The sequence below is a fragment of the Pomacea canaliculata genome, linkage group LG5 (assembly GCF_003073045.1).
Source record: "Pomacea canaliculata isolate SZHN2017 linkage group LG5, ASM307304v1, whole genome shotgun sequence".
NCBI classification, from domain to species: domain Eukaryota; kingdom Metazoa; phylum Mollusca; class Gastropoda; order Architaenioglossa; family Ampullariidae; genus Pomacea; species Pomacea canaliculata.
In genome coordinates, this window is record NC_037594.1 from 31,722,826 (window position 1) to 31,747,329 (window position 24,504).

Sequence of the window (24,504 nt, forward strand, 5' to 3'; positions counted from 1 at the left end):
AAGGTAAATGTGTCAAGAAATATGTCAAACTGGATACCATCTACAAGTACTACATGCAGATATACACAGATGGCTCCCACGACCCAGAGACATTTGAAACTGGACTAGGAGTCTATAGTCCTGACTACATAAACCTTTCAATCAAACTACCAACCCACACCTCCATTTTCACAGCTGAGATGACTGCTATACAGACAGCCCTTGAGAATATACATCTCACAATGGGAAACACCACAAGACAACAGTTCTTAGTACTTTCAGACTCCTTGTCAGCACTCCAGGCTCTTCAAAATCTATCATCTAGCAGACTAGACATTGTTTATGAAATACTGTCCCTCATAAACAAGATCACCACTGGAAATGGTGCTGTCAGGTTCCTTTGGGTTCCCTCCCATATTGGGTTAAAAGGGAACGAGGAAGCCGATAAACTAGCCAAAAGGGCAGTAAAACAAACCAACAATCATAAAATAACTACCCTAAACATCTCTATTTCACCTGCGGAGAGGAGAATGGCTATAAAACCAGCAATAAAATTACGATGGAATGAGAAGTACAAGTTTAAAGGTAAAGGAAATAGGAGACTGCTAGATGATCGTCCTAGTACTACCCTGATTTTCTTTGGCACTAATAGGTTCAGTCAATCAAAGATAGCCAGAATGAGGCTTGGCGGGGAATATTTCACAAAATATAGGTTACACCCTCTTTCATGTACATGTGGGGATAGGCTTAGCACTTCGCACGTACTTCTGGAGTGTTATGAAATCAAAGATGACAGAGTTGTCTTAAGTCGGGTCTTAAATAAACACAGGCTATCCTTAAACATTATCAACTGTCTTAACCCACCAAAAGATATATGGCACACCATACTGTCATTGGTAGTGACCGTGGTGGCACACCACGCGTGTGGTAAGCTTATTTAAACAGGTTTCTATAGGTTGGACTAAACAGGTTGAAGGTAGTCCTGAGTAAGTCTTTCAAAGTTTACTTATATGGAGATCAACTATCTACCGGGTGATTGATCATCAGAACTACAGCTGAACTGAATACTTATTATATTTAATATTTATTATTTTAAATTTGAGAAAGTAAATAAATAATTCGTTCATGTAATTAACGGCTTAAATAGTAGAAATATGGCAACATATCTGGTAACCTGGACTCTACATCACCTCTGCGGACCTGGCAGGCCTCCAGGACATCCTAAGCGCTGCATCAAAGATGGTACAGGGCTCCAATAAACAGTGCTTGCTGAACCCGTGACCGGCATCCCTTCTCCTTTTCCTACTGGTTCCGCCACTCTCAAAAACTTCCCATCTCCTAACCTCTACCTCCCTTACCCCCTCCCCCACAGTGTGAAATCGCCTTCAGGTGGAAGCACTTTCCTTTTAACTACAACAACAAAATATGGCTTCCCTTGATAAACTATACTGTGGTACATTACAGTAGTTATAAGCTGGCTCTGTGTAAGAGAATCGTCACTGAGCAATTTATAAAAAAGAAAAAGCATGTTACTTGTCAGCTGAGCATGTATAACGTACTAAAAAGATCCTAATGATGAAGATCACAACGAAATTCAAGATTCTTTGTTCTGTCACCCTCTAAGGGATATTGAGATATTAAAAATATATCCATACATGTTCATCTTTATAAATAGTGTCTGTTATTCACATACACTCACTGGTTGGTTGTTGAAAGCTTTTGAAAAACCTAACAGCAGCAGCAACAAAAAAAAAAAATGAAAACTAATTCTTGGTATCATACGCTCCAATCCAGAGGAAGAGATAGTAGAGGATACAAAGGAGGACCTCGACTCGTGAACTAGACTAGCAATGACAGACTTACTCTGATCGAGTCAATTTGATCACAATGCCCAGATAATGATTCTTTGTCATATAAAGTAAGAGAAAATAAAATAAACTGGGATAAAGTGACTGTGTGTGTAATCACAATTGCTGCTGGTGATTAAAATGGAAGTATTACTGATGTTAGTGAAGGATGTTTTCGATGCAGAAATGTTTTTGTTACAGCTGAGCACCTCTCAGTTATCTGACAAATTGCTTGCAAAGTATTCAAAGCTGGAACCCTCAAAAAAAAAAAAAAAAAAAAGTGGAGTAGTAAAGCCATGGAATCAATACCAGATTATGAGGTCAAGTAAAAAAGAGCAGTTTGTATGTTGCTGTCAGTTTATTTTGTAGCTATAATGGGAATGAAACAAGCAGTCAGCTTAGTTAAATTTGAGGCAGGTTGACTGCTTTGAATTAGCATATAGTATCGTAACAATAACAACAGTTAAATTTAGTACTGCGCATTTTCCTGTGCAGAGGTGAACGCTAAGCTATACTTACAACTAGAAACAAGTAGTTTAGCACACAACAAAGCAGACGCTTTACCACATAAAATTAGATTCCTATAGATTGACAAACATTTAATTAGTTGTGGAGTCAATGAGAATAGAATGTTTGGATATAATCCTTATGTCTTCTTGTTGCTTTTAGCTTTTTAAAGTACTTCTTAAACTGTCCAGGATTCGGATCCTGGAATAACAATCCCAGATATTACCAGACTGTTGTCTCAGAAGTGGCAAAGTCTGTCACCCAGGAAATGGGTAAATTAAACAATTTTCTGCTCTAAATTCTTTAAAAGTTTTCATTTAGTCCCTTGCTACTTATTAATATGACTTCAAATTCTCTTGAAAAATTCATCTTTGAAAAAGATGAATTCATTATGTGATCGCTGGAAATACCAAATCTGTTTTTCTTTTCTGGTGGGGTGAGCGATGGTCATACCGGAGGAAGGACGTGTGCGTGACTTCGTCCGATAAAAAATTTGTTTTTTGGACACAAAACGAATGTGCAGCCTATAAATGACAGAGGATAGTGTACTGATGGATATATATATATATGTTATAACCTCACTTCAGACTTGTTTTTCTAAAAAAAAATATGTGATTCGAGAGATATCTGCGGTGGGAAAGTGCGGGGATACGTGCAACGTGCGAACATACAACTGCTGACCTCTGGTCAACTAAGAAGTTGGTGTTGGACGATCGCGTGGCCTGTGTTTGCAGGTGTTGTGATTCTTGATGCTGTGTTGTCCTTCCTTTCTGCCTCTTTAGAACGTTAAGCAATGGCTCCGAAAAAAGACAAGAAAAGGAAACAAGAATCAAGCGCCGAAGAAAGTTCTTTCAGCACGCCTCAGAAGATGGAAGAGATAGAAAAATCAAGGGACAGTCGTCAGAAGGAGAGAGCGGGAAGCGTGACCAAAAAAAGTAGACCATCCCAATCACATGACAGACAGACTCTCCTAACTCAAACCTTCTCCTTTACAGTCTCAGAAACATGCTGACTCCATATATACGTTACATAAGGGAACACACAGAAAATGTTAAAGCAAAGAATCCTGGAATAACACTCCCAGATATTACCAGACTGTTGTCTCAGAAGTGGCAAAGTCTGTCACCCAGGAAATGGGTAAATTAAACAATTTTCTGCTCTAAATTCTTTAAAAGTTTTCATTTAGTCCCTTGCTACTTATTAATATGACTTCAAATTCTCTTGAAAAATTCATCTTTGAAAAAGATGAATTCATTATGTGATCACTGGAAATACCAAATCTGTTTTTCTTTTTTAGTTGAACATGAAATGTTGAAGTTCTGCTGTCTGCAGAAAATATGTTTTCTACTTTTGTGATATTTAGTGTACTTAGTGTGTTATTCGGTTGGGGTAAGGTTGATTAGAATGGTTAAAGTAGTGAACTGGTCAAGCAGGCGGATCATCAGCCCGACTGACGCGCGAAATGTCTGGCTCCCCTATTCAACACCGGTGGCCAGTCAGCACTAGCGACAACACCTGACGTAAGCGGCCGCGATTCAACCACGGAAGCGAAGTCTGGGGCAGGGGTGGCGTGTTAGAGAACAGCCGACGGAGATCCGTCTGGTGTGAGACGTTAAAAAGGTCCCAGGGACTTGAGATATGATTGTATCTGGATGTAAGGAATCTTTTGGTGAACTGTAACGGATGGTCGTGGTGCGAAGCTAGGAAAACAGTGCTTTCTCTCTAAAGGTTTGATCTTTTTATTCATACATAGTGTACGAGAAGATGCAGGGCCAAGAAATTTGCAAAGGTGTTCTTTTTGCACTCACAGTTTTACTGTGTTGTTTTAGGAGAAGTATCACTTGCATTACAGTAAGGATCGGGAAGACTTTGTGAAAGCAAATGAAGAGTTCTTGTGAGTATACTCTGCAGAATTTTAAGTTAAGTTTTTTTTTAATCCTAACTGATCAAATTGGTCAGTTTAAAAAAGATAAGACCATATCAAATTATTGTTTGCTCTTTGAAATACCTTTCTACTTCGTGCTAAAAAAACAATGGTAGAGAAAATATATCTTTAAGTGAAGGAAAGTGATTGAAATTACAAATTCAAAACTGAACCCATTAGCCAATGACTGATCTGATTATTTTTTTTATCTACTAAAATAAAATAAGTATAACTCTTACTTATCAGTCACAAGTTCCTCAAAAGCTGCGACCACACTGGCTCCAGCCATTGTCTATATTCGTCACTCCAGCCAGCCTGCAAGCAGTGCTCTGACTGGGCACAGACTCAAACTCTGTAGAAAGTGTGTACAAAGATGAACAAGGTACTGTGGCAGTGTTCCCAAAGTCAACGAAGAACAAATCACATGCATCAGTGTCTACACACAAGGTAGTAACCTTGGCTCTGTACCAGGTCTTTTCACCAAACTGGGCTGCACATAGCTGGTTAACCAGCTCATCCTTCTTAATGTGGCATTCTTCAAGTTTGGAGTAGTGTTCAAACATTGAGTCTATTAAAGAGTTTAAGCAGCCTTGAGAATCCTTGCGCTGAATATAAAACAGTGAAGGGGAGACTACACAACTAACAATTACTGCTACCTGCTGACCAGGAAATAATGTAATCACAACTTTCATCAGGATTCCTGTTGCAAGAGACTGCTTCTGTTTCATCTGCAGGCATGATGACAACATCAGATGTGTCTTTTGTTTCATCCACGGGTGTGAAGTGAATGTCAGATGTGTCTTTTGTTTCATCTGCATGTACACTGTTAACATCAGATGCGCCCTTGTTTACTGCCACTTGACTAGCAACTATATCTTTAACACTAGACCCATCTTCCAGAGTCAGTCTCACTGTATATGGATGATGCTGGCTTGGCTCAAGAAACCTAACATGGAATGTATGCTGTAGAACAATCTCCTCCAATTTTGCACTTATCTCTTTTTTTTTGCAGCAGCACAGCCATCAAATTCTAGTCTACAGCTATAAGAAAGTGGGGGAACATTAGAACTGCACGGTGTGAGACTTCTCAGATCATTTTTAGCAACATCTTTACTGCCATAGTCTATGAATCGAACCACCACACTGTCTTCATTAATGTCCTCAACAACTGCACGATACCAAGCACCATCTTCGGAGAATTTAGCAGAGTATAAAGAGCCGACAGTGAGTGAGGTGATGACTTCACTGCAAGATGATTCACATTCTTCCTGTAGTTTCTCAGTCAGGGAGTCTCTGGCTTCATCATCCACACTCAACTGAACATAGAAGCAGCAATCTCTATCAAAATGAGACACAACACAAGTATCTGATTCTGGTGGGAATTGTGATGGTAATAGAGGAAAAGGTGAAAGTTTTTGATCACTAGCAGTCAGAGGAACTCTTTCTTTTGATAAGTTTTTGCATTCTGGCTTCTCAATTACTACTTGTGTATTTAAACCGGAAGTCTCACCCTCTAGAAGTTCAAGGCCTATGCTGCGAGTCATTTCAACATCATATGGTGGCTTGGATGAAAGAAATGAGACACTCACAGTTTTCTTTTCTGTCAGTGTTTAGAACTTCTCTTTCTGTTCTTCTGTCCACTTATCAACACCATGCAGTCTGCACTCATAAGCAAATGCTGACTTGGTCATGAAGTCAGAGGGAAGCTTTACAATACTTGTCTTCTCTGTCTGTCTTCTAGTGCCTAAGTCCACAAGAAGTACCTCCATAACAGATCAGGGTGTAGGCCTTTCAACTGGTTTGTCGGTGAATATTCTGAATTTCCATAGTCTACAAACTGCACCAAAGCCTTGCCACCACTGATCAACAGCACACGGGACCTCTACCACCAGCCATCAGCTGAGAAACAAGCACAGCAAATAGTGCCTTTGGATATGGCTCCCTTCAAAGGTATGCCGCTGCCAACACACATAGACTGCACAGTGGCAGATGCTCTAGCTGAGAAGATGCACTAAGAAGTTGGATGTAGAAGTTTCCTCCTCTATATGTGTAATGAATGCATCAGATGATCCTGTAGGTGGAGAAGGTTCTTTCAAGACTTGCATGACAGATGCCTCTTTAAACACCCTTTGCTTGTACAGGGACTCGCCAACATCAACATTCCCTATCCTAACTTTAACATTCTTTCCACCAGTGAAAGCTAGTGTAAGTTCTTTTTCTGTGACCATGTTCTCAAAAGTTGCTATAGGTGCAGCATCAGAAGAGCTGGGCTCAAATCCCTCCAGACAACATTCTAGTGCAAAAGTAGGTTGAGTAATGAGGTCTGCAGAGATTGGCTTTACATTCTCCCTTTTCACAAGTTCAGAGTTCCCATAGTCAACAAAATGCACATTCACTTTCGTTCCATGCACAGACACAACCACAGCACGATACCACAGACCATCTTTGTCATAGAGGGTGCAACAAGGCTGTCCTGGTGACAAGGCTGCCAAAGCTGGCTTGGAGCCAAAACCATAGTTCTGACCTAAAGTTTCTTTCATAGAGTCTAGCTGCTTATCTGTGCCAACAAACTGCACCCAAAATCGAGAAATGGACTCAACAAAACTGACATATGCTTGAATGGTTTGTCCAGCTGCAATATTCATGCAGGCATATCCTGTTCCCTCTCTGGACATCAAAGGTTTGTCAGTGATTTTCCCTAATGTTGCTTTCAGTTCATCTGTAACTGACTGGTTATTCTTGAACAAATGAACAATAAGCCTGAAACCTTCCTTTGTTTCACCCTCATGTCCAGTTCTTCCTCAGTGATCTTTACAAATTTTTCCAAGAGACTATCTGCATTTCAGCCTTCATGGATATCCAGAGAGCAATGAATGGCTTGGGCAGGCAGTCAACAATGCAGGATCTAACCTGAACACTGTAGTTCGAGGAGATGTCTGGATATTGCCATAATCCACAAACACATCACATCATGTGCTGTGAATGACTGCACTCGAGCTCTGTACCTCAGCAAACTGGGCAAACATGGCATACCTACCTGAAAGCACAGGCAACATTTTTTAAAATTTAATTTTGGTTTCAAAAGAAAGGAAAAAGAAAGTGTCAGCATTTTTCATCCATAAAATGCAAGATCCCAATTTAAAATTGCAGTGGTTAAAACTTATGGGGGTTTTAAAAAGATACAAATTATTAGGGGAGGGGTAGGGTACCTGCATGTCTCAGAAAGAAATGCACATTAATATACATTTTACTTATCTTGCTCTTGATCCATGTCTTAGATATCAATTAGTTTTATATTTATTTTAATGTTATTAGTTTCAAGTTTATTTCCCATGTCCTGCTTACATCACTACTCACTACAGATCCATAATTTTTCCCATAATTCACCTTTTCAAAGGTTTAGGAAATAAGCACTGCTAAAGACATATGATAACAACTAATGACAAAGTATCAGCTTTGATATATGTAGCTTACGACAAAATGTCTTACAAATTACAAAGAACTCTGGTGTCTTACTGTTTACATGTTTAGACCCCTTTTTAAAAAATTACCTTGACATATTTGGTGCAATCTAAAAAGATTTACATGTTTCTACAGAATAGAAAACATGAAACAATGTCAAATAATAAACAATAAACATAAAGACAATATTTCACTTACCACATAAAATATAGTAAATAACACACAAAACATACAGACATGCTATCAAAAATATCATATCAGCACATTCAAACCACCATCTTGTGCTCAAAGAAAACCATTGACCTACCAGAGGAGAGATGAGAGGTCAGGGCTGAATACTGGAGCTCTGACCATTCAGGTCTGACATCAAACTGTCAAGGTTATCCATGTTTGTAGACAGCTGGACATAAAAGTTCTCCACAGACTCTGAGTGCGACACATACACCTTGGTAAATTGTCCTTGCACAAAAAATTGTCCTTGTGTGAATTGCTTGGTGTGACCAGTTGGTGCTGGCTCTGGCGTTCAGTGCCCCACAGAAAGAGCTGCCATTTCTTCACCAATGTCTCTGCTGTGAGCTTCAAGCTTCACCAAGTATTTAGCTTTCTTGCAACCAAGAATTTTACATGTTGCTCCATTCTCTGTTAGCCTTTCCAAGAAATCTTTTGCATCAACATTCCATGCCTGTCCTTGCAGAGGATGTACACCATCTAAGCAACAACAGATAGCCTGTGCCAGTATGTGTGAAAATTGGGAATCTAACTGTCGTAAATCCGCCAGTGACACTTTTTCAGAATTTCTAAAGTCTACAAATTCCACTGTTGCATCTTGACCAAGATACAAAATACTTCCACGGTACCAGGCCCCATCTTCTGAAAACTTTGCAGCAACTAAAGAACCTAAATGTAGCAAAGAAGCAGGAACAGCTTTAGGACTTGTATAGAACTCCTGCAGACCATCAGTCAGTCTCTCCAGAACTGATTGGTTATCAGCAAACTGAATGTAGAATTCTTCTGGTTATCTCACCCAGCTAAGAAACACCTACACACACAGAAAGAAAACATCATGTTAAAAGCAAATTTGAAATGCACATCTTTGCAACTTTCTATCTTTCTTTTTTTCTGTTTGCACAATCACCAACTACAGATCCATAATTTCCCCCAAAGTTCACATCAATTTCAAAGGTTTTATGTACAAGCGTAGATACTTGAAATTTCCAAAAGTAAATTCTTCATTTAAATTTTTTTTAATGATTTCTTTTGTATCAGAATAATCAAATATAAAATAATTAGCAAACAAATAAAAATAAGTTTTTAAGAAGTTACAATGAAAACTTTGACTTTCAAAAATGTACTATTATTTCAAAATTTGTTTCAGACAGTACTGATAACAGAACAAAGATTACTGATTTTAGTGTTAGTGTAAAGTACAAATTATCTAAATTTGTAAGCATGCTCATTTTGATATTTTGTAAAGTCTTGGGTACTGTGAGGTTAAAGAGGGTATCCCCACAAAAACTGAACCAGATAACTAAAATCAATAACTTACAGGTATATATATACTGGCCATTTAACTATATAATTTAACTCAAACATAGCATTTCAAGCATACAAAAGTTGTTTTATTAGTATTTTTGTCACAACATTATCCCTACATTTGGATATGCATGAATTGCATCCACTGTTTCAGCTGATGCACTCAGCACAGGTCTACTAAAATTCATATGTATGCTGCCTGGTTAAGTTTTCTTTAATAATGATTTCAAACCTGTAATTTTCTATTTGGGGAGACCAGTTAATACATATAAAAAAAGATTTATAGCATATACCTTGTTTTATCAACTTGATTATTCACATTGAATCATGCTGTCCTTTTGTTTTTAAGTAATCGTGAAAAAATTGCTTATAGAAACCAAATTAGGCACTACGGATAATTTTAGTAACTGCCATACTTTATTACCAATGGCACATGTGAAAAAAAAGTTGCACTTCGACATTATCGGCATGTGCTTGTCATTTTCTACTCAATTGGCTTTCTTTCATCGTGCATTTCCATGTTTTGGATGTTTCTTTTCACAATGTTTTACTTTATATAAGTTTATTATTTTCCATCACAAATAAAAAATCCACTGAATTGTGAAATAATATCTCGGGTACCTCTAATAGAGTGGACTAAGGGAATGATTTCATTATGCCATGTCCAGTTTAGAACAATGGATGTGGGCACAACTAAGGCTAAGACAGGAGCGATTTATGGTATGTCAAAGTATCAAAATCTATGGTTGTCTTATTGATCCCAGCACCCCAAAACCGATTTCTTCTGGAGCTGTCTCCTACCTTAAGTCCAGCTCAGCTCTCAACCTGTTTTCTTATTAAATACTTACTGATACTGAAGTAGTAGTTGTAACGGAGAGGACAGGTAATTTTGGAGGACTGGTTCCTTTCATGATAATTCCAGTACTTATGTTGATGCCTGATGTTATAGCATGAACATCAGAAGAAAGACATTCTCAGAAAAGTCGAGACAACATCCTTCTTTCCAATCATGTCAAACAGCTGGACCATGTAACTACCAATGAAAAAGGTGTATATTCTTTATTACATTTCTGTTCAAAATCAGGGAAAATAAGACACATTACATATCTGTCATTGATATACAAAGTGACCAAAATATGACAGAAGTATTGGTGTAAAATCAAGAAGGGACTGTCAAATTTGTGCTAAACAAGAAAACACCTAATTCTCACCTTTCCTGAGTATCTCGATTAAGTATGTTGGCCATGAATGTATGATCCATCACAAGCTCCTCAAAGATCTTTTGCAGCATCATTGTTCCACATACCACTAGTAGGAACAATGCGATGAAGTGAGCATTTCACAGCTTGTGCTGGAAGACCCCGAAACGTTTCCTTCAGTTCTTTCACATTAGCTACAGAGACAATCTCTGTTACCATAGTCTAGGGAAAAATACAGAGACATCTTGGCCAGACACCTGGGGAAAAAAGGAAGCAGTTAACAGACACATGCCCACATACATAACTTTGCACCATCTTTCAAACATCTTCAAAAACATCACTTAAGGTGTTCTGCCAGTTTGCAGATGCACACGCATGAGAGAAAGAGAGGTGGATTGGATTACCTAATATGTTTGGTTTATTACACAATGTCTGACTGGTTGTTGAATGTGATTGGATCAAACAGTGATCCTGTTTACAAAGTTGCAAACACATTCAAGACTACGTATTTAAAAATAAACACATTTGCTTCAATGCCAACCAACCTTCTCTATGATGGCTCTGTACCAAGTCTCATCAGCAGATGACAGTGCAGCACATACATAACCTTGCTGGAGTACACGAATAGCAAGATCTCTCATTCCCAATGTGCTGTACTCAGAATTCAGCTCTTTTGACATTCGTGCATTTTGCTGACTAAACTTGCTGGCCTCAAAATTCCACAGGGCTTTTAACAAACATAACTGTGAACTCCACCTTTTCTCCAACATTCAATCTAACATGCTGAAGAGGTCTTGGTGAGGTTGCTACATGTCCATCTGCTTCAACACCTAGTGACTTGGCAATGCCACATGTTGGTTTGGGGAAGCTACCAGCACGGATGGTCACCTGAAGATCCTTGTCACCACTTGCCTGCACACTGCGAGAACTACCAAGTTTGTTCCCACCCCCAGTCTCTGAGCAGGACATTTCTAGCTCTGCCAGTAGGCAAAACTGGTGGTTCAGGTTCTCATCATTTTCTCCCATCAGCTGCACCATGTATGTGTTGGTACTAGCATTGTAACTTTTCAAGACAGTTGTGACCGATTTGTCAAGAACAAGGTCCTCAAACTGTGCAATGTGTTCAGGAGACCAGAAGTTCTGCAATGGTGCCATACCCTGCAGTTCACAGTGAAAGCTAAGCTTGGGTTCTGAGAGGAGATTAGGAGGCAAGCAGCGTACATTCTCTACAGACACAAAATCTGTATTTCCAAAATCCACAAACTGAACTTCCAACACATTTTCCACTGGATGACCTAGATTTTAGAAAACACACAGATAATACATGACATCGATTAGAAAGTAGAATTTTCAGTTGAAACTGATTTTATTAAAAGCACATACAGCTACATATCTGTGAGCTTACAATAAGGAACTGTGAAGCAATAAATCAGGGACATTTCTCTTTTCTTGATGAGACAGTATTCATACCACTCTCCTGGATCTATGCAATAGATAATATTAAAAACACATATGGTTTGAAAATTTTTGCAGCATGGTAAATTACTTCAAAAAGGACACCCCCACCACCATTAAGGAGCATGCTCTTAGCACCTGAGACAAGAACATGACATGGACAACACCCAAAGGAACAGAATGATGAATAAAACTGATGACTAAATCAGGTAACATGAACTACAAGTGTTGTGATGCAGCAGAAGAAGATAAGTAAGGAAATAGCAATAAACAAAAAGGGATGTGTGTGCGTGTGACAAAGAAGAAGTAGCATGAAAGTATGTGAAACAGTCACTGTGCTTAGATGTTCAATTTTTTTAGGAGAAAAACATAATGATGAAAGAACATTTTCTCCTCAAAAATACTTAACAGACTGACTTTCTAGCATATATATGTTTGTGCCAGTGTTGTGCACGGTGAGCTGCTTTTAGTTGGAACCTGGCATAGTATAAGAATTATTATTATTATTCAATAAGACTTGTCTAAAAATACAACTTTTCAAAAACTTATTACTTAGGTATATCTGACAGCTACTCATTTAAACTACTTCAAGACTTAAAAAAAAAAACTTCATACCTGTAATCTGGCAGCCATACCAGCTAGTATTTGAGTATAGAGCAACACAGGGTGCTTGTAAATCCCATGACGTTAAGACACCTCCATCTTTGCTTTTGTAGTATTCCTAAACATAGGAATGCAATGACAAATCCCTCCAAAAAAATCAAATTGTAGATGGACATAATGTCAAAGCCATTTTGGGAATAAAGGTTTTGTGAAGAAATTTTTTTAAATGCTTGCAATTCAACAATTGATATTAAAAAAATTCCTACTCTCTTTTCTCATTTTTTTTCTTGGCGATGTATGTTCATGCATTAGTAATCAGCATTTCGCGAATTAAAAGATAAAAGGCTACTCTTTGCCCTGGAATGTGAAAAAGATCTTTTAATCCCAAAAAATATCATTTGAATTTCTCAAAGACCACTATGAAAATGATCAGTCTACAATATCTTCAAGCTCAACATGCAATCAAGTATTAATGACTTATTTGCAATGTCACTGAATGCATGTGCACAGCATGATAGTTACTACGAGACACTTCTTAACTTGGTGTATATATATATATAAAATGTTAGATAAAGTTTAACAAAGTTGTGTGAACATCACAAAAAACGAAAACAAAGCCCCAATGATTTTGGAATAAATGTTCAGGACATTAAAATAAAACACAGGTAAGACAACAAACCAGACAAATTATTTTGATATGAATTGCTTCCCTTAATGACCCTTAAGCAGGGTGTCACTAGATAAAACTGATAGACCAAGCAGCACATACGTTTTCTGAACTTTTCTTACCAGGTTTCCAGAACAAAGCATACATTCTCTCCCCTTGACCAAAAAACAAAAAAACCTTCACAATAGCAAAGAATTGTTCCTTCATACATACTGAAAGTAAAACTAAATTAAGAAAACGTAATTGTAAAATCTAAAATAAAAGGGTTGCATCATGAACACACCTGGAGTTGATTAGAAACCTTTTCTAGAGTGTCTGCACTGCTTTCCAGTTGTACAAAGAAGTTGTGAGGATCTTTGACAAAGGTAACATACACATCCTCAATAGAACCCGGTCCTAGGGTTCTATCTGTGTAAGTCTTTTGCCTTAACATTTTTGTATTGTCTTCAAGCAGAACGCACTGTCAAAATCTGTAAAAGGCACAAAACAACCCAAATAAAAATTCTCTCACAGTAATTTGTAGTTCAACAGTTTTATATAAAAATTAATCATTGCAATTTGCATCTTGAAGAGTCATCATGTACTTCATTAGCGTACATGGTTTTTATGTTAAGGGTGCGACTTCAAATCCTTTGGATGTAATCAGTTTGTTTGTACTTTAAAACTAGCTTTTAATTCTGTTTTAGTTCATTCTTTTTTGCTTAACGCTATCCTTTTTAAAGCACAGCCAGAATTCTTACTGGGGGGGGGGGTTTGGTGTTTTACGCTGTGTCAGCAACTAAGGCTATATTACGGCAAGCAGCCAGCCCTGTAAACAGATGCCACATGCAGAGAAAGAGCAGCGTGCCCGAGACGAGAAATGAACTCTGGGCAGCCAACCTTCACTGTATTGGTGACAGGCGTTAACCGTTGCGCCACCGGACCGCTCTGAATTCTTACTGGAGCTAAACTTACACTAACATATTTTGATGAGAAAGGTATTTGCTAGAGGCTTCTCCGATTGGATCTATTAAAATCGAGTGAACAATTCTTTTGTTCAAATTGTGGATCATCCAAAACTCAGTGTCCATTAACATTAAAACTCATTGCCTACGTCAGGGTTCAACGAGGTCACATTCCCCTCGTGCGCATGGAAATTCACCAATTTCAAAAAATCATAAAAAAATGATAGAAAAAAAAATTTAAACTAATAATACGAGATCAAGCTGTGTGAAACAAAAATGTTTACATCTGAATCCTGCATGAACAGTCACTTATTAGGTAATCCAAAGCAAATTAGGTATGTGTAATTGAATTTTAAAAATCTCTTCACGCAGGGTTGCACAAGATATATCATGCTAGCACGAGGTACACCTCCAGGAATCACACTTTGATAACCGCATATAAACTTGAAATGAAAAAACATTGTTCTTGTAAAAAAAAATCAGATTGATTTATTTAATATTATTATTATCGGTTCGCTACGAAGGTACAGAGCCGCGCGAAGATAATTCACTACGAAGCACCGAGTGATTGCGAATAAAATGTTCACCGGTGTTTTAAAAATTTATATTTGGTAAACTACAAAAAAGATAAACATATATGTGATACGCCGTTTAAAAGAGCATTTTAAAAACATTTGCTTGGTGTTAATTTCAAGAATTATAGGTTCTGATTTCTTATAGTAAGCTCACATCAAAGATAGTAACGATATGGGGCAGATTTCAGAAATCGGGCCTGAGATCTAAAGTAAGAAATTAAGAAAAATAACTTGTTTACATAATATATACAAACATAAAGTACCGAACAAGATCCTTTTTAATAGAATATACATTAGTATTACTTACTGTTTTCTTCTCATTTTTGTTGTTTATGTACAAATCTACGTAAATTCGAGTGAGCAGCGACGATGTCAAGATGGCGCTCAAGTAAAAACCTTCGTGTGGTTTAAAGTCTGTTTAAGACGAAAAAAAGTACCTGATTGGTTGATTTTTTTCCAGCCTCTAAAGGGAAGCAATCGAAAGACGAACGTATTCTAAAGGTTCATGTGTTTTCTCCCTAATGTATTCGTTCATTTACACACAGGGTTACAAATTTAAACAATACACTGGTTACAGAAGTGCGTCGGGCACTGGAGTCCGACGCATACAAGTCACGTGAAGCCGTTTGGTCGGACTCTTGGATCCGAAATTAAAGTAGGTCACGCACTCAGGGTACAGATCGCTAGGTCTTCTTGATCCTTGTCGCCCCCAGTGGAGCATAGGGCCGCAACCACGCAGATCACTAGGTCACATAACCTCAAATCCTGACATCTATATCTACTGTCTCAAAGATCCCCATTTCACCTAACCTGAAATCATCACACCTATAGCTACTGTGTAACCGTGTAACCCAACAGGTCGTCACGCCGACGAATAATGTACTGCAGATTAGGCTACCACACTTAAAACCTCTGTACAATTAGTTTAAAATAAGGTCTTCTTGTATGATTTCTGAGTATAGTCGGGTGCGGTATAGTTTCATTTTTTGTCTTTATTTATTTTGTTTGTAAATTTTGCTTGTATTTTTATCATTCATTTTCTTTCAAGCTGTCGATGGCGTTTCATTTATAGCTGTTTCTCGGTCAGTGCAGAGTGTTCATAGGACTAAAGTCAGGGTGTGCTAGTTCCTTGGGTTGGGAGTTACCCATCCGTTTACATCTCGGGTGGGGAACCTTTTTTCCACTGAGGGCCATTTATAAGATCATTCGATCGTGGGCCATAACAAAATCATCAACTGAAAAATTGGCTTGCTATATTTGGTCAAGCCATAGTTTGCCACAGTATGTTAACATTTCGGGCGACATGTACGCTCCCAGCCTGCCTGTCCAGTGAATCCACGCCGAAATAAACAGGCGCGTTGCAGACGACGAGAAGCATTATGTGTCTTTTGTCCTGTCAAGTTCTCCCATCCCCGTAATGAAGACGTTCCTTGCTCAACCCTTGAAGTTTACATTATTATTGTGATTAACTTAATAAAATTATGTAGCTAACGGAAAACATCTCTAGACTTATTGAATTTAGTTCCGCCTACGGCTACCTTTGTCGAGCAGACGAAATTATTTTGTGGGCCTTATATGGCCCGCGGGCCGGACCTTCCCCTGGTGTATATGGTCCTGGGCGACGCAGCATGCAATGGAGTACATGTACATTGCACCGTTACTTTGAACTGACAGAGGTCATGTTACATTGATTCCTTAATGTGAGTTGTACACGTGGCAGATGATATACATTTTTGCAGTAGTCTACATTTGAGGGCAATGACAATGCTTTATTTACGAGGGTAAAATAAGCAACTAGGCTTTTTTCCATTTAGCCCTAGTTCTTTACAGGGAAGGAAATTAACTACATAAATGAAGTAATTAAACATCATAGAAAAAAATTGTAGCAAACATAAAGAAGGGGGAATATTTACAAGGTGATGGTTAAGAATATATATTTACGAGGTCACTTGGAGTCACTGTTCACACGTGAGAGCTCACCATTCACAAATATTTCCCTTCTTCAGATACAATGACGTTCAATGAAGATCACAGCTCACTAATAATACCCTACTTCAGACACAATGATATTCCAAGTCCCTCGGACCGTGAGACATGCGCTGACAGATAAACAGTGGCTGCAGTGACTGCCTCAACTAGAAAGTTGACCATTTTCGTTAGTGCGACACATAACTGGTGATATCGGCGATTATAATGAGAAACAACCTGCTGTCTTCAATATCTCCAGTACATCACCACCACTACCGCTGCCAGCGTCCTTGTGTTTTGGTAATATATTTGGATCTCCTAGATACTTTGTTTTGTTTTTTCTCCACATTTTTAATTTTAGACAAAAGCACTCTGCACTGTATTCTAGCGGATTACAAAATAGAATCTACTGTTCAGAGGTGGTGTTTGTGCTACCATCTTGCCAGACATTGCTTGCCTGAATGTGGCTTCATGGGTCGTGAGGGAGGGGGCGAACAATGTCGCAAATGTTTTAAGAGTTGTGGCTTGTCAGTATTCACTTAGCTCAGTCATTAGGCGGTCCCGTAGCTACGAAGCTTAGACAATCACTTAGCCGTCTAGATACCTCTCTACCTGTCTATTTCTAACACAGACTCGCGCACGCACGCACAATATGCACGCATGAACCAACGGTGAACTCAGGTATCATGTTATGGATCAGTTTACCGCTTTGTTAATTATTCATGTCGGAATATTTAGCCCACTGACTGAGTTCACAAAAAGGTGTTATATTTCACCGTGTAAGGTATGAAGACATGAATACATCGATATTATATTGAACTAAAGAGGGCTTTTAAGAATAATTTATTCATGTGACCTTCACCCCACGTGTCGGTTTGACCTTTTGATGTCGGTCATCGGTTGTGTACATCTGACTTTCATCAACCCTCGAGAAATATTATAGCGGTAGACTATGACCTACTTATTCTAACTAACACCTATCTAGCAAACCTAACACCTAACTCCGTGGGTGGGGAAAGAGACTGAGTGCACGAGCCGCTATTTCCAGCGGACCAGATGCCTCGCGGCACAAAGGTACTTCTCGCTAACTCAGTCTCAAAACGTCACTTACTGCAAGGGTGAGCACTGCTCTTTGCCCGCTATTTGTACCGGGCAGCTTGGGTGCCACGTCACCTGCTGTTGCTGCCCGTGCGCGCCGCTCGCGCGACCACGTGTGGGGTGGAAGGGGATGTGGGGTGGAGGGCACTGGAGGGACTATGCACTGTCAGCAGTACCCGCTGACCTAAACAGCGCTCCCGCTACAATGGCCAACAGTTAAAAAACTCACGAACTTTTCCTGTTTTGGAAACGGCTATTACAGTTTCTTTGGTATTCGTCAAAAATGGATTATAGTAAATAAGGGAGACCACTACTCCTAAGCTATTACTTACTACGCATTGCTGTGTTACTCCCCTGAACCACGTTGGACGTAGGGGAGTTTGGGTGTGCTTCTTGCTGTCGTCGCTGTCTTGGGAGATAGGCGATTATTTAAAGAGCAATAGGGGTTGCGTCCCTTATACCGCATCAATCACAATCTGGCCACACATTTACACCTATAGAATAGATGTTATCTACACATTTCAGATTCACCATTGACTGCGTATGTAGAGATATCCAAACACATTTGCGAACTCGCACATATGCACTACACATATCACCCACAGACTTCAGAGACACACTCAACTTTTAGTTTTAATGCCTAGTTCTATAATTAGGACATTTTGATGTACGTGGCTAGAATGATAGTGAAGCAGTGACGTGTGTGGTTTTGCCATGTCTTATGTGGTATATTCACGTCTCGTTCTCGAGAAGTTCAAGAGACCTATGTCCGTTTCTTCATATGTGCAGTGAAACATGTTTGTGCTGCCGAAGAAGAAAAAGTAATGCTAATAGTAATGTTACATCACTGTCCTTGTCATTTTGTATCACGTGTGTTCACTCTCTCTCTCCCCCCATTAAGTTTTACCCTTGGCTTCCTCTTTCCCGCCTAACTCCTGGAATTTTCCTTCTCCCCCTCCACAGTTCATTTGCTCTGTTTCCCGACATGCCCTTGAACTGCTCTGGGACTCTAACTCTAGCCCTAACCCTTTCTTCTTGTGCCTCTTCACCCCATACTCGTCCAAAAGTCTGACCCCTCAGCCCCAACACAAACTGGGAAACATAAAAATGAAGACATCAGCAAAGTACGTAAACCTCCAGTACCTGGTGGTGATTTGGGAGGGGACGGGGCATTTATCGTGTCCCACTATATTCACCTTTAAATAAACAGCACCGTGTTATATGAACACAGAATGTCACAAGGCTGTCGTCGTGGCGCCTGACCTTTGAGAGGACAAGTGTATTTTTCTCTCAAATATTGTTCTGTTTGAATCTACCCGGTATGTGAGCTTGTGACCAGTCAGCTTCACCAAGGGACTATGGGTAGTCATCGAGACAGCTGAGTTTTACAGAGCAAGCTGACCCGCTGTTCACTGTCCAACTTGGGTATCAGGCTACGGGGGTATGTCAGCTCTTGACAGGAACATGTAGACAGGTGTGTGTGTATATTTAATATCTCAATAACCCTTAAAAGTTGAAGGAATAAATTATCCTGACAGCCCGCAGTCGCAGCAAGTCAACAGTCAGTTGGGTATTCTTAAATTTACCGAGACACCAAGAAACACCTGCTTGCCCATCGTAGCATTTGATTGTGTCCGAGCGTCTCCATAACTATATTTTGAAATCCACCAGAAAAAAAAGCCTCAATTTCTACGAACCGGAAGTACATCGTAATGGAAATTACAATTAACCAAAGTCTACAAAAAAAAAAATGTCTAGTCCACCGCCGAGAGCCAGGCAGTGTTTCTCCGCTTCTATCTGGCGCCGAACAAATCAATCTCATCCACATTAAGTCGACATCTAATACATGAATGCTACAGCATGCAACACCAACTAACTAATGAGTGCAGTCCAGCTTGATTACTAGTACTGTCTACGTTCATTAGCGTTTGTTTACACCTGCTTGCAGTTCATGCTACATCGCGCAGACTGTCTACCCAACAGGCGTAGACACATCAGGTAGCAACAACCTGGTATCATCAAATATGCAAAACGGATGACTACTGGCCGGGTGGGAGAGGGGTTAAAGAGACATCATAGAGTACGGGTACATGCACTGTTGTTAACGACCTTCTTGCACTTGCGACGATAACGACGGAGGACAGCCGCCACGTGTGACTTGCAGCACAGACCACTACAGGCAACACGTACATAGGCAGAAAGCGTGACCACGATGACAGGTATAAATGCGGGTAGGGGGGAGGTCAACAGGCGGCAGGTCATTCTTGTGTGACCAAAGCGTTGTCCATTGTCTCGATTCACCATTAGGTGTAGGACGGCCGAGTGAACGGTAACCAGCCCATGACGTCACCATGTGACTGGCTGGTGAGTACGGTATCAAGTGGTCATCTACAGCTCTGTAACAACTACAACCTTTTCCTCAATCAATCCTCGATACCAAAGGAATTTTTTTGTTTTTTTTTATAAAAAGGAAATGACCAGTTGGTTTGAAGCACTCCGCTGTTCACTTTTTCATGATTACTGAATTTACGAAAATTTGATACATTCTATGATGTTAAAAAAAAATTCTGGTAACCAAAGTTTTTGCGTCTGAGCCCTTCAAGATTTTTCGAAGAAAAAAAAATAAAAGGAATCGCGGCGAAATTTATACGAAAAGTAAAGAGCAATGATGCTCAATGTACATACAAGTAAGTTTTAATAACATTATTTACAAAGCGTTGGACTCGCTTAACAGAAGCCACACTTTGCTTATACTCAGTCAAGAAACGAATATGTATCTTCATCAAGAAATATTTAGTACCAACTTAAAACCGACTGCTCAGGCTTTTTGTTAAATTTGTATTGTCAACTACGCTAGTTTATTCTTGGAACTGTTTATACAACTAGCCCTATCTGATGTTATGGGGGAAATGTTTCCTGAACAAAACCAAACAAAAAGGTCAGAGTAAAACAGAAATAGTCACTGAGTCACGCAAAGTATAAAATCACTTGCATTGTTTGCAGGGCCCAGATTTGTTAGGTTTTGCACTGTGTCAGGCCTATGTTGGAGAAAACCTTATCTACGGTCATCTTACCATCTGACCTGTACCGGAGTTTGTTTTTTAAATTATTATTTACCTGGACATTCTTTAACGCAGATGCCGCCATATGCAAACTTGGCATCGGGATTTATTATGTTGATCATCTGTCGAAAGTCGTAAATAATGGTTGGGGGGCAGTACGGCACACACTTCCCATCGTCGATAAAACTGCGACAAGCCTGTGGACAGGAAGAGGTTTAAAATGCAGGTACAGGTCAGCACGAAAAATGACGGGGAGTAACAGTTATGTATATTCGTTTTTATGATATTGTGACGTAACGAGGCGGGGAGAAGGATGGGCCTAACTCGCCGAGGGGAAAGGGGTCTCTTCAGCTGGCTCGCTCTACCCGGCTTTCGCCCTCACACCCACTCACCTACTCGTTCGCACGTCCGCACGCGTACTGACCACTAGTCACACTCACCCGCGTGCGCAAACACAACTAACAAGATAGTGTACAACGTAAAAGATTATAATTAAACAAAAAGAAAATTAGGTTGACATGAAATCAGTTACAGAATAATGAACTTAGGAGATAATTTGGTCTTACGTCAGTATCTGCACATGTCCGGACACACGGACAACACAATGGCCCTTCGTGTACCGCTTTATAGATCTAGCACCGCCTGCCGCTTGAAAATAGCCCATCAAGGCTCGCTACAATATCTGGCAGGGGCTGCTACCAATTGTCAGCGCCACACCTTCAAATTTGAAGTTTCGCGCCCAAAACATGCGCGTAGGGACGGTAGGGAGTAATGATTTGAGGCGCCAAGAGGTTATAGTTATCCAATGCATTTTATACTTATAGAATTCATTCTATATTGTACAAGTCAATTCTATAAAACTTGGCAAAACCAAAGAATTTCATTTATATTGTACTCAGAAATTATATAACCACGGACGCATTTAGTTCGTGATATAACGAACGGCCCCCAGCGTGCGATAGAAAGCATCTCCACAGTTCAGATCGAGTAAATTCGATCACAATGCCCAGATCAGTATTCTTTGTCATATAAAGTAACAGAAAAGAAAATAAACTGGGATAAAGTGTACAGAGCAATGCCGAAGAATGTGGAAAGCATTGGAACAGCAGGTATGTGTTTTAGAGATTTTTCTATGTTTTTCCAGTGTAAAGGTTACAGAGATTGCTACTATCTTATAAGAGTGTGGTGATGCATGTTTGTTTGCACACTCTGCATATGTGTGTGTGTGTGTGTTTTGTATGTTAATGGCATCGTACTGCTGTACCTAACCCTGTCTCTTTTCATGTGTTTTAAGGGCCTTCTTATAAAGGTCTTGTTGGTTGCATTTTTTTTTAACAGTAACTGTGCAAAATGCTATTTCTCTAGAGCTGACTAAATATTTTTGGTTCTCAAAAACAATTATGAACCATCACAATTTGACTTCTGTAAAGTTTGGATCTATTGGATTCTTCATTTTTTAAATTTTTTTTTAAGGTACGAAAGCATCGTACCCTCAATGATATTTTGGAGGATGCTAAAGAAGCATCACCAATAAAAGTGAAAAGGGTGAGTATCAAGTTTTTTCCTGTCATTTTACTTCTACCTTGCAAACCTTATAATGTTGTAGGCAGGTTGACTGCTTTGAATTAGGATATAGTATCGTAACAATAACAATTAAATTTAGTACAGCGCATTTTCATATGCAGAGGTGAGCGCTAAGCTATACTTATGACTAGAAACAAGTAGCTTAACATACAACAAAGCAGATGCTTAAACACATAAAATTAGATTCCTATAGATTGACTATCATTTAATTAGTTGTGGAGTCAATGAGAATAGAATGTTTAGATTTCTAAGGAAAATAATCCTTATGTCTTCTTGTTGCTTTTACCTTTTTAAATTACTTCTTAAACTGTCCAGCTAGTAAAGCCATTATCACCGAAAAAGTGTTACAAAGTGTTAAAAAGGTTCGTAAGCATAGAACACTTATGGAACTTTTATCTGATGCTTCACCTAAAATAAAAAGGAAAAGGGTGAGTATGAAATGTTGAAGTTCTGCTGTTGTACCTAAATCTTTAACACTGGAAGTTTTGTTTCTGTCCATTTGACTAATACGAATACAGAAGTCAAAGGTTAGGATGTTTTTAGAAATTGGAAAGTAAAAATGGTCTTCTAATCCACCGTTAATTCTTCCTTATGGTCTATGCTAGATAAGACTTTAAAGAACAGTGACAAAATAAGAGGTGGTGTGATGCTAGGAAAACAGTGCTTTCTCTCTAAAGGTTTGATCTTTTTATTCATACATAGTGTACGAGAAGATGCAGGGTCAAGAAATTTGCAAAGGTGTTCTTTTTGCACTCACAGTTTTACTGTATTGTTTTAGGTGAAGTATCATTTGCAGTACATTAAGGATTGGGAAGACTTTGTGAAAGCAAATGAAGAGTTCTTGTGAGTATACTCTGCAGAATTTTAAGTTAAGTTTTTTTTTTTTTTAATCCTAACTGATCAAATTTGTCAGCTTAAAAAAGATAAGACCATATCAAGTTATTGTTTTTCTTCGAAATACTTTATATGTAGAATTGAGATTAGATAGAGACAAAAGGTCACAGTAATAAGAAATGTACATCCTCCCATTGTTCTGCTTACATACCTTACCACTGTTCTAATTTTTCAAGATCATTTCTAACAGCATTTTCTGTCTTTCATATGCAGACAAAACAATCCAGCTAAAAATAAAATAAGACATGAAGGGAAACCACCTGCCCTACCATTCGCATTTCAGTGTTTCTACAATGCAAAGATTTCGAAGTATAAACAGAAACACCCTAATGTATGTTCCTTTACATTTTTGTGCACTTCATTAGTATTTATTTATTTAGATGCTCCACTTGTTGTAGTGATGTCATAACCAATCAAATCACAAATTTAAGTCCGCAAGAGAAATTTTAGCATAAAGAATTATTTCACTTGATCTTGGACAGATATTTTGCCTAGGAAGAAAAAAGCATTCATTGATTTCAGTAAGACTATCATTGTTAAAAGATGAACCTGGGATTTGTGCTACTCCTATTCTGGGTACTCTTGATAACTAACAAGTGACTTTTACGCCATTGCACAGACTATTTTTTTTTTTGTGTGCACTGTTGCAACAGGGGCTCACACTCCCAGACATTCCCAGCATATTCGATGGTCACTCATTGACCTATGTCATGCAACAGTGTCAGTTAATTCTCAGTGAACACAAGCATACACGTGTTTGACACAAATTACAAGAACACTAAAAACAGAAAGTATATATGCACATCAAAAGCAATACAGCACAGAGACATAATACCATTCTGAAATGGACACCAGTGTAAATATAGAAAACATCTGATGCAATTCGTACCTGTCTTTAATACACAACGATGAATCCCTTGCGGGCGGCATAGCTTCACTATCTAAATCTTCCTCACATGTCAATAATCATTAAGCTGGATGAAAGGATGCTCATAATACCTGCTTTGGTAGCCTGTCCATTGCGTCTGAGCTCTAATTTGGTCCCATCCAACATCTTTGTCCTGCACTGTCTTCTTGTTCCTGATCATCCCCAGGAGTATAGTGCCACAACTACACCACACAAAGTGATGGTGCTGCATTTGCAGCTTCTGTAGCATAGTTGTTATACAGGGTGGGGTTGCTAGCCCCAGGCCCATCCCTCCT

At 39.0% G+C, this 24,504-nt stretch overlaps 2 protein-coding genes across 6 annotated transcripts in view; one reads left to right on the top strand and one right to left on the bottom strand.

The window, feature by feature from the left end:
- Positions 1 to 24,504, top strand: part of LOC112564878 (transcription factor A, mitochondrial-like) — a 43,555-nt gene that overhangs the window by 16,001 nt on the left and 3,050 nt on the right. For 3 of the 5 annotated variants that reach the window (XM_025239973.1, XM_025239971.1, XM_025239972.1), the window contains one exon: positions 23,186 to 23,250. In XM_025239973.1, coding sequence (XP_025095758.1) covers positions 23,186 to 23,250 — 65 coding nt within the window. Of the gene's footprint in view, positions 1 to 21,779; positions 21,933 to 22,296; positions 22,369 to 23,185; positions 23,251 to 23,514; positions 23,633 to 24,504 lie in introns of those variants that run through there. The other 2 variants (XM_025239975.1, XM_025239974.1) reach the window with 2 other exon arrangements.
- Positions 8,051 to 21,420, bottom strand: LOC112564877 (tudor domain-containing protein 1-like). Its single transcript, XM_025239970.1, has 8 exons — positions 21,390 to 21,420; positions 20,879 to 21,020; positions 13,460 to 13,646; positions 12,522 to 12,627; positions 10,997 to 11,746; positions 10,464 to 10,708; positions 10,101 to 10,285; positions 8,051 to 8,758 (listed from the first exon to the last, which is right to left on the bottom strand). Exons 3-5 carry the CDS (start codon positions 13,607 to 13,609, stop codon positions 11,163 to 11,165), a joined length of 840 nt encoding a protein of 279 aa, XP_025095755.1. The 5' UTR covers positions 13,610 to 13,646; positions 20,879 to 21,020; positions 21,390 to 21,420; the 3' UTR covers positions 8,051 to 8,758; positions 10,101 to 10,285; positions 10,464 to 10,708; positions 10,997 to 11,162.

Excerpts from the sequence above, each read along its gene's own strand:
- LOC112564877 (XM_025239970.1), bottom strand. The coding sequence starts at position 13,609 with ATGTTAAGGCAAAAGACTTACACAGATAGAACCCTAGGACCGGGTTCT. Across the intron at positions 12,628-13,459 it reads AGGTTTCTAATCAACTCCAG|GAATACTACAAAAGCAAAGA; the intron begins GTGTGTTCATGA and ends TCCTATGTTTAG. Across the intron at positions 11,747-12,521 it reads GTATGGCTGCCAGATTACAG|GTCATCCAGTGGAAAATGTG; the intron begins GTATGAAGTTTT and ends TCTAAAATCTAG.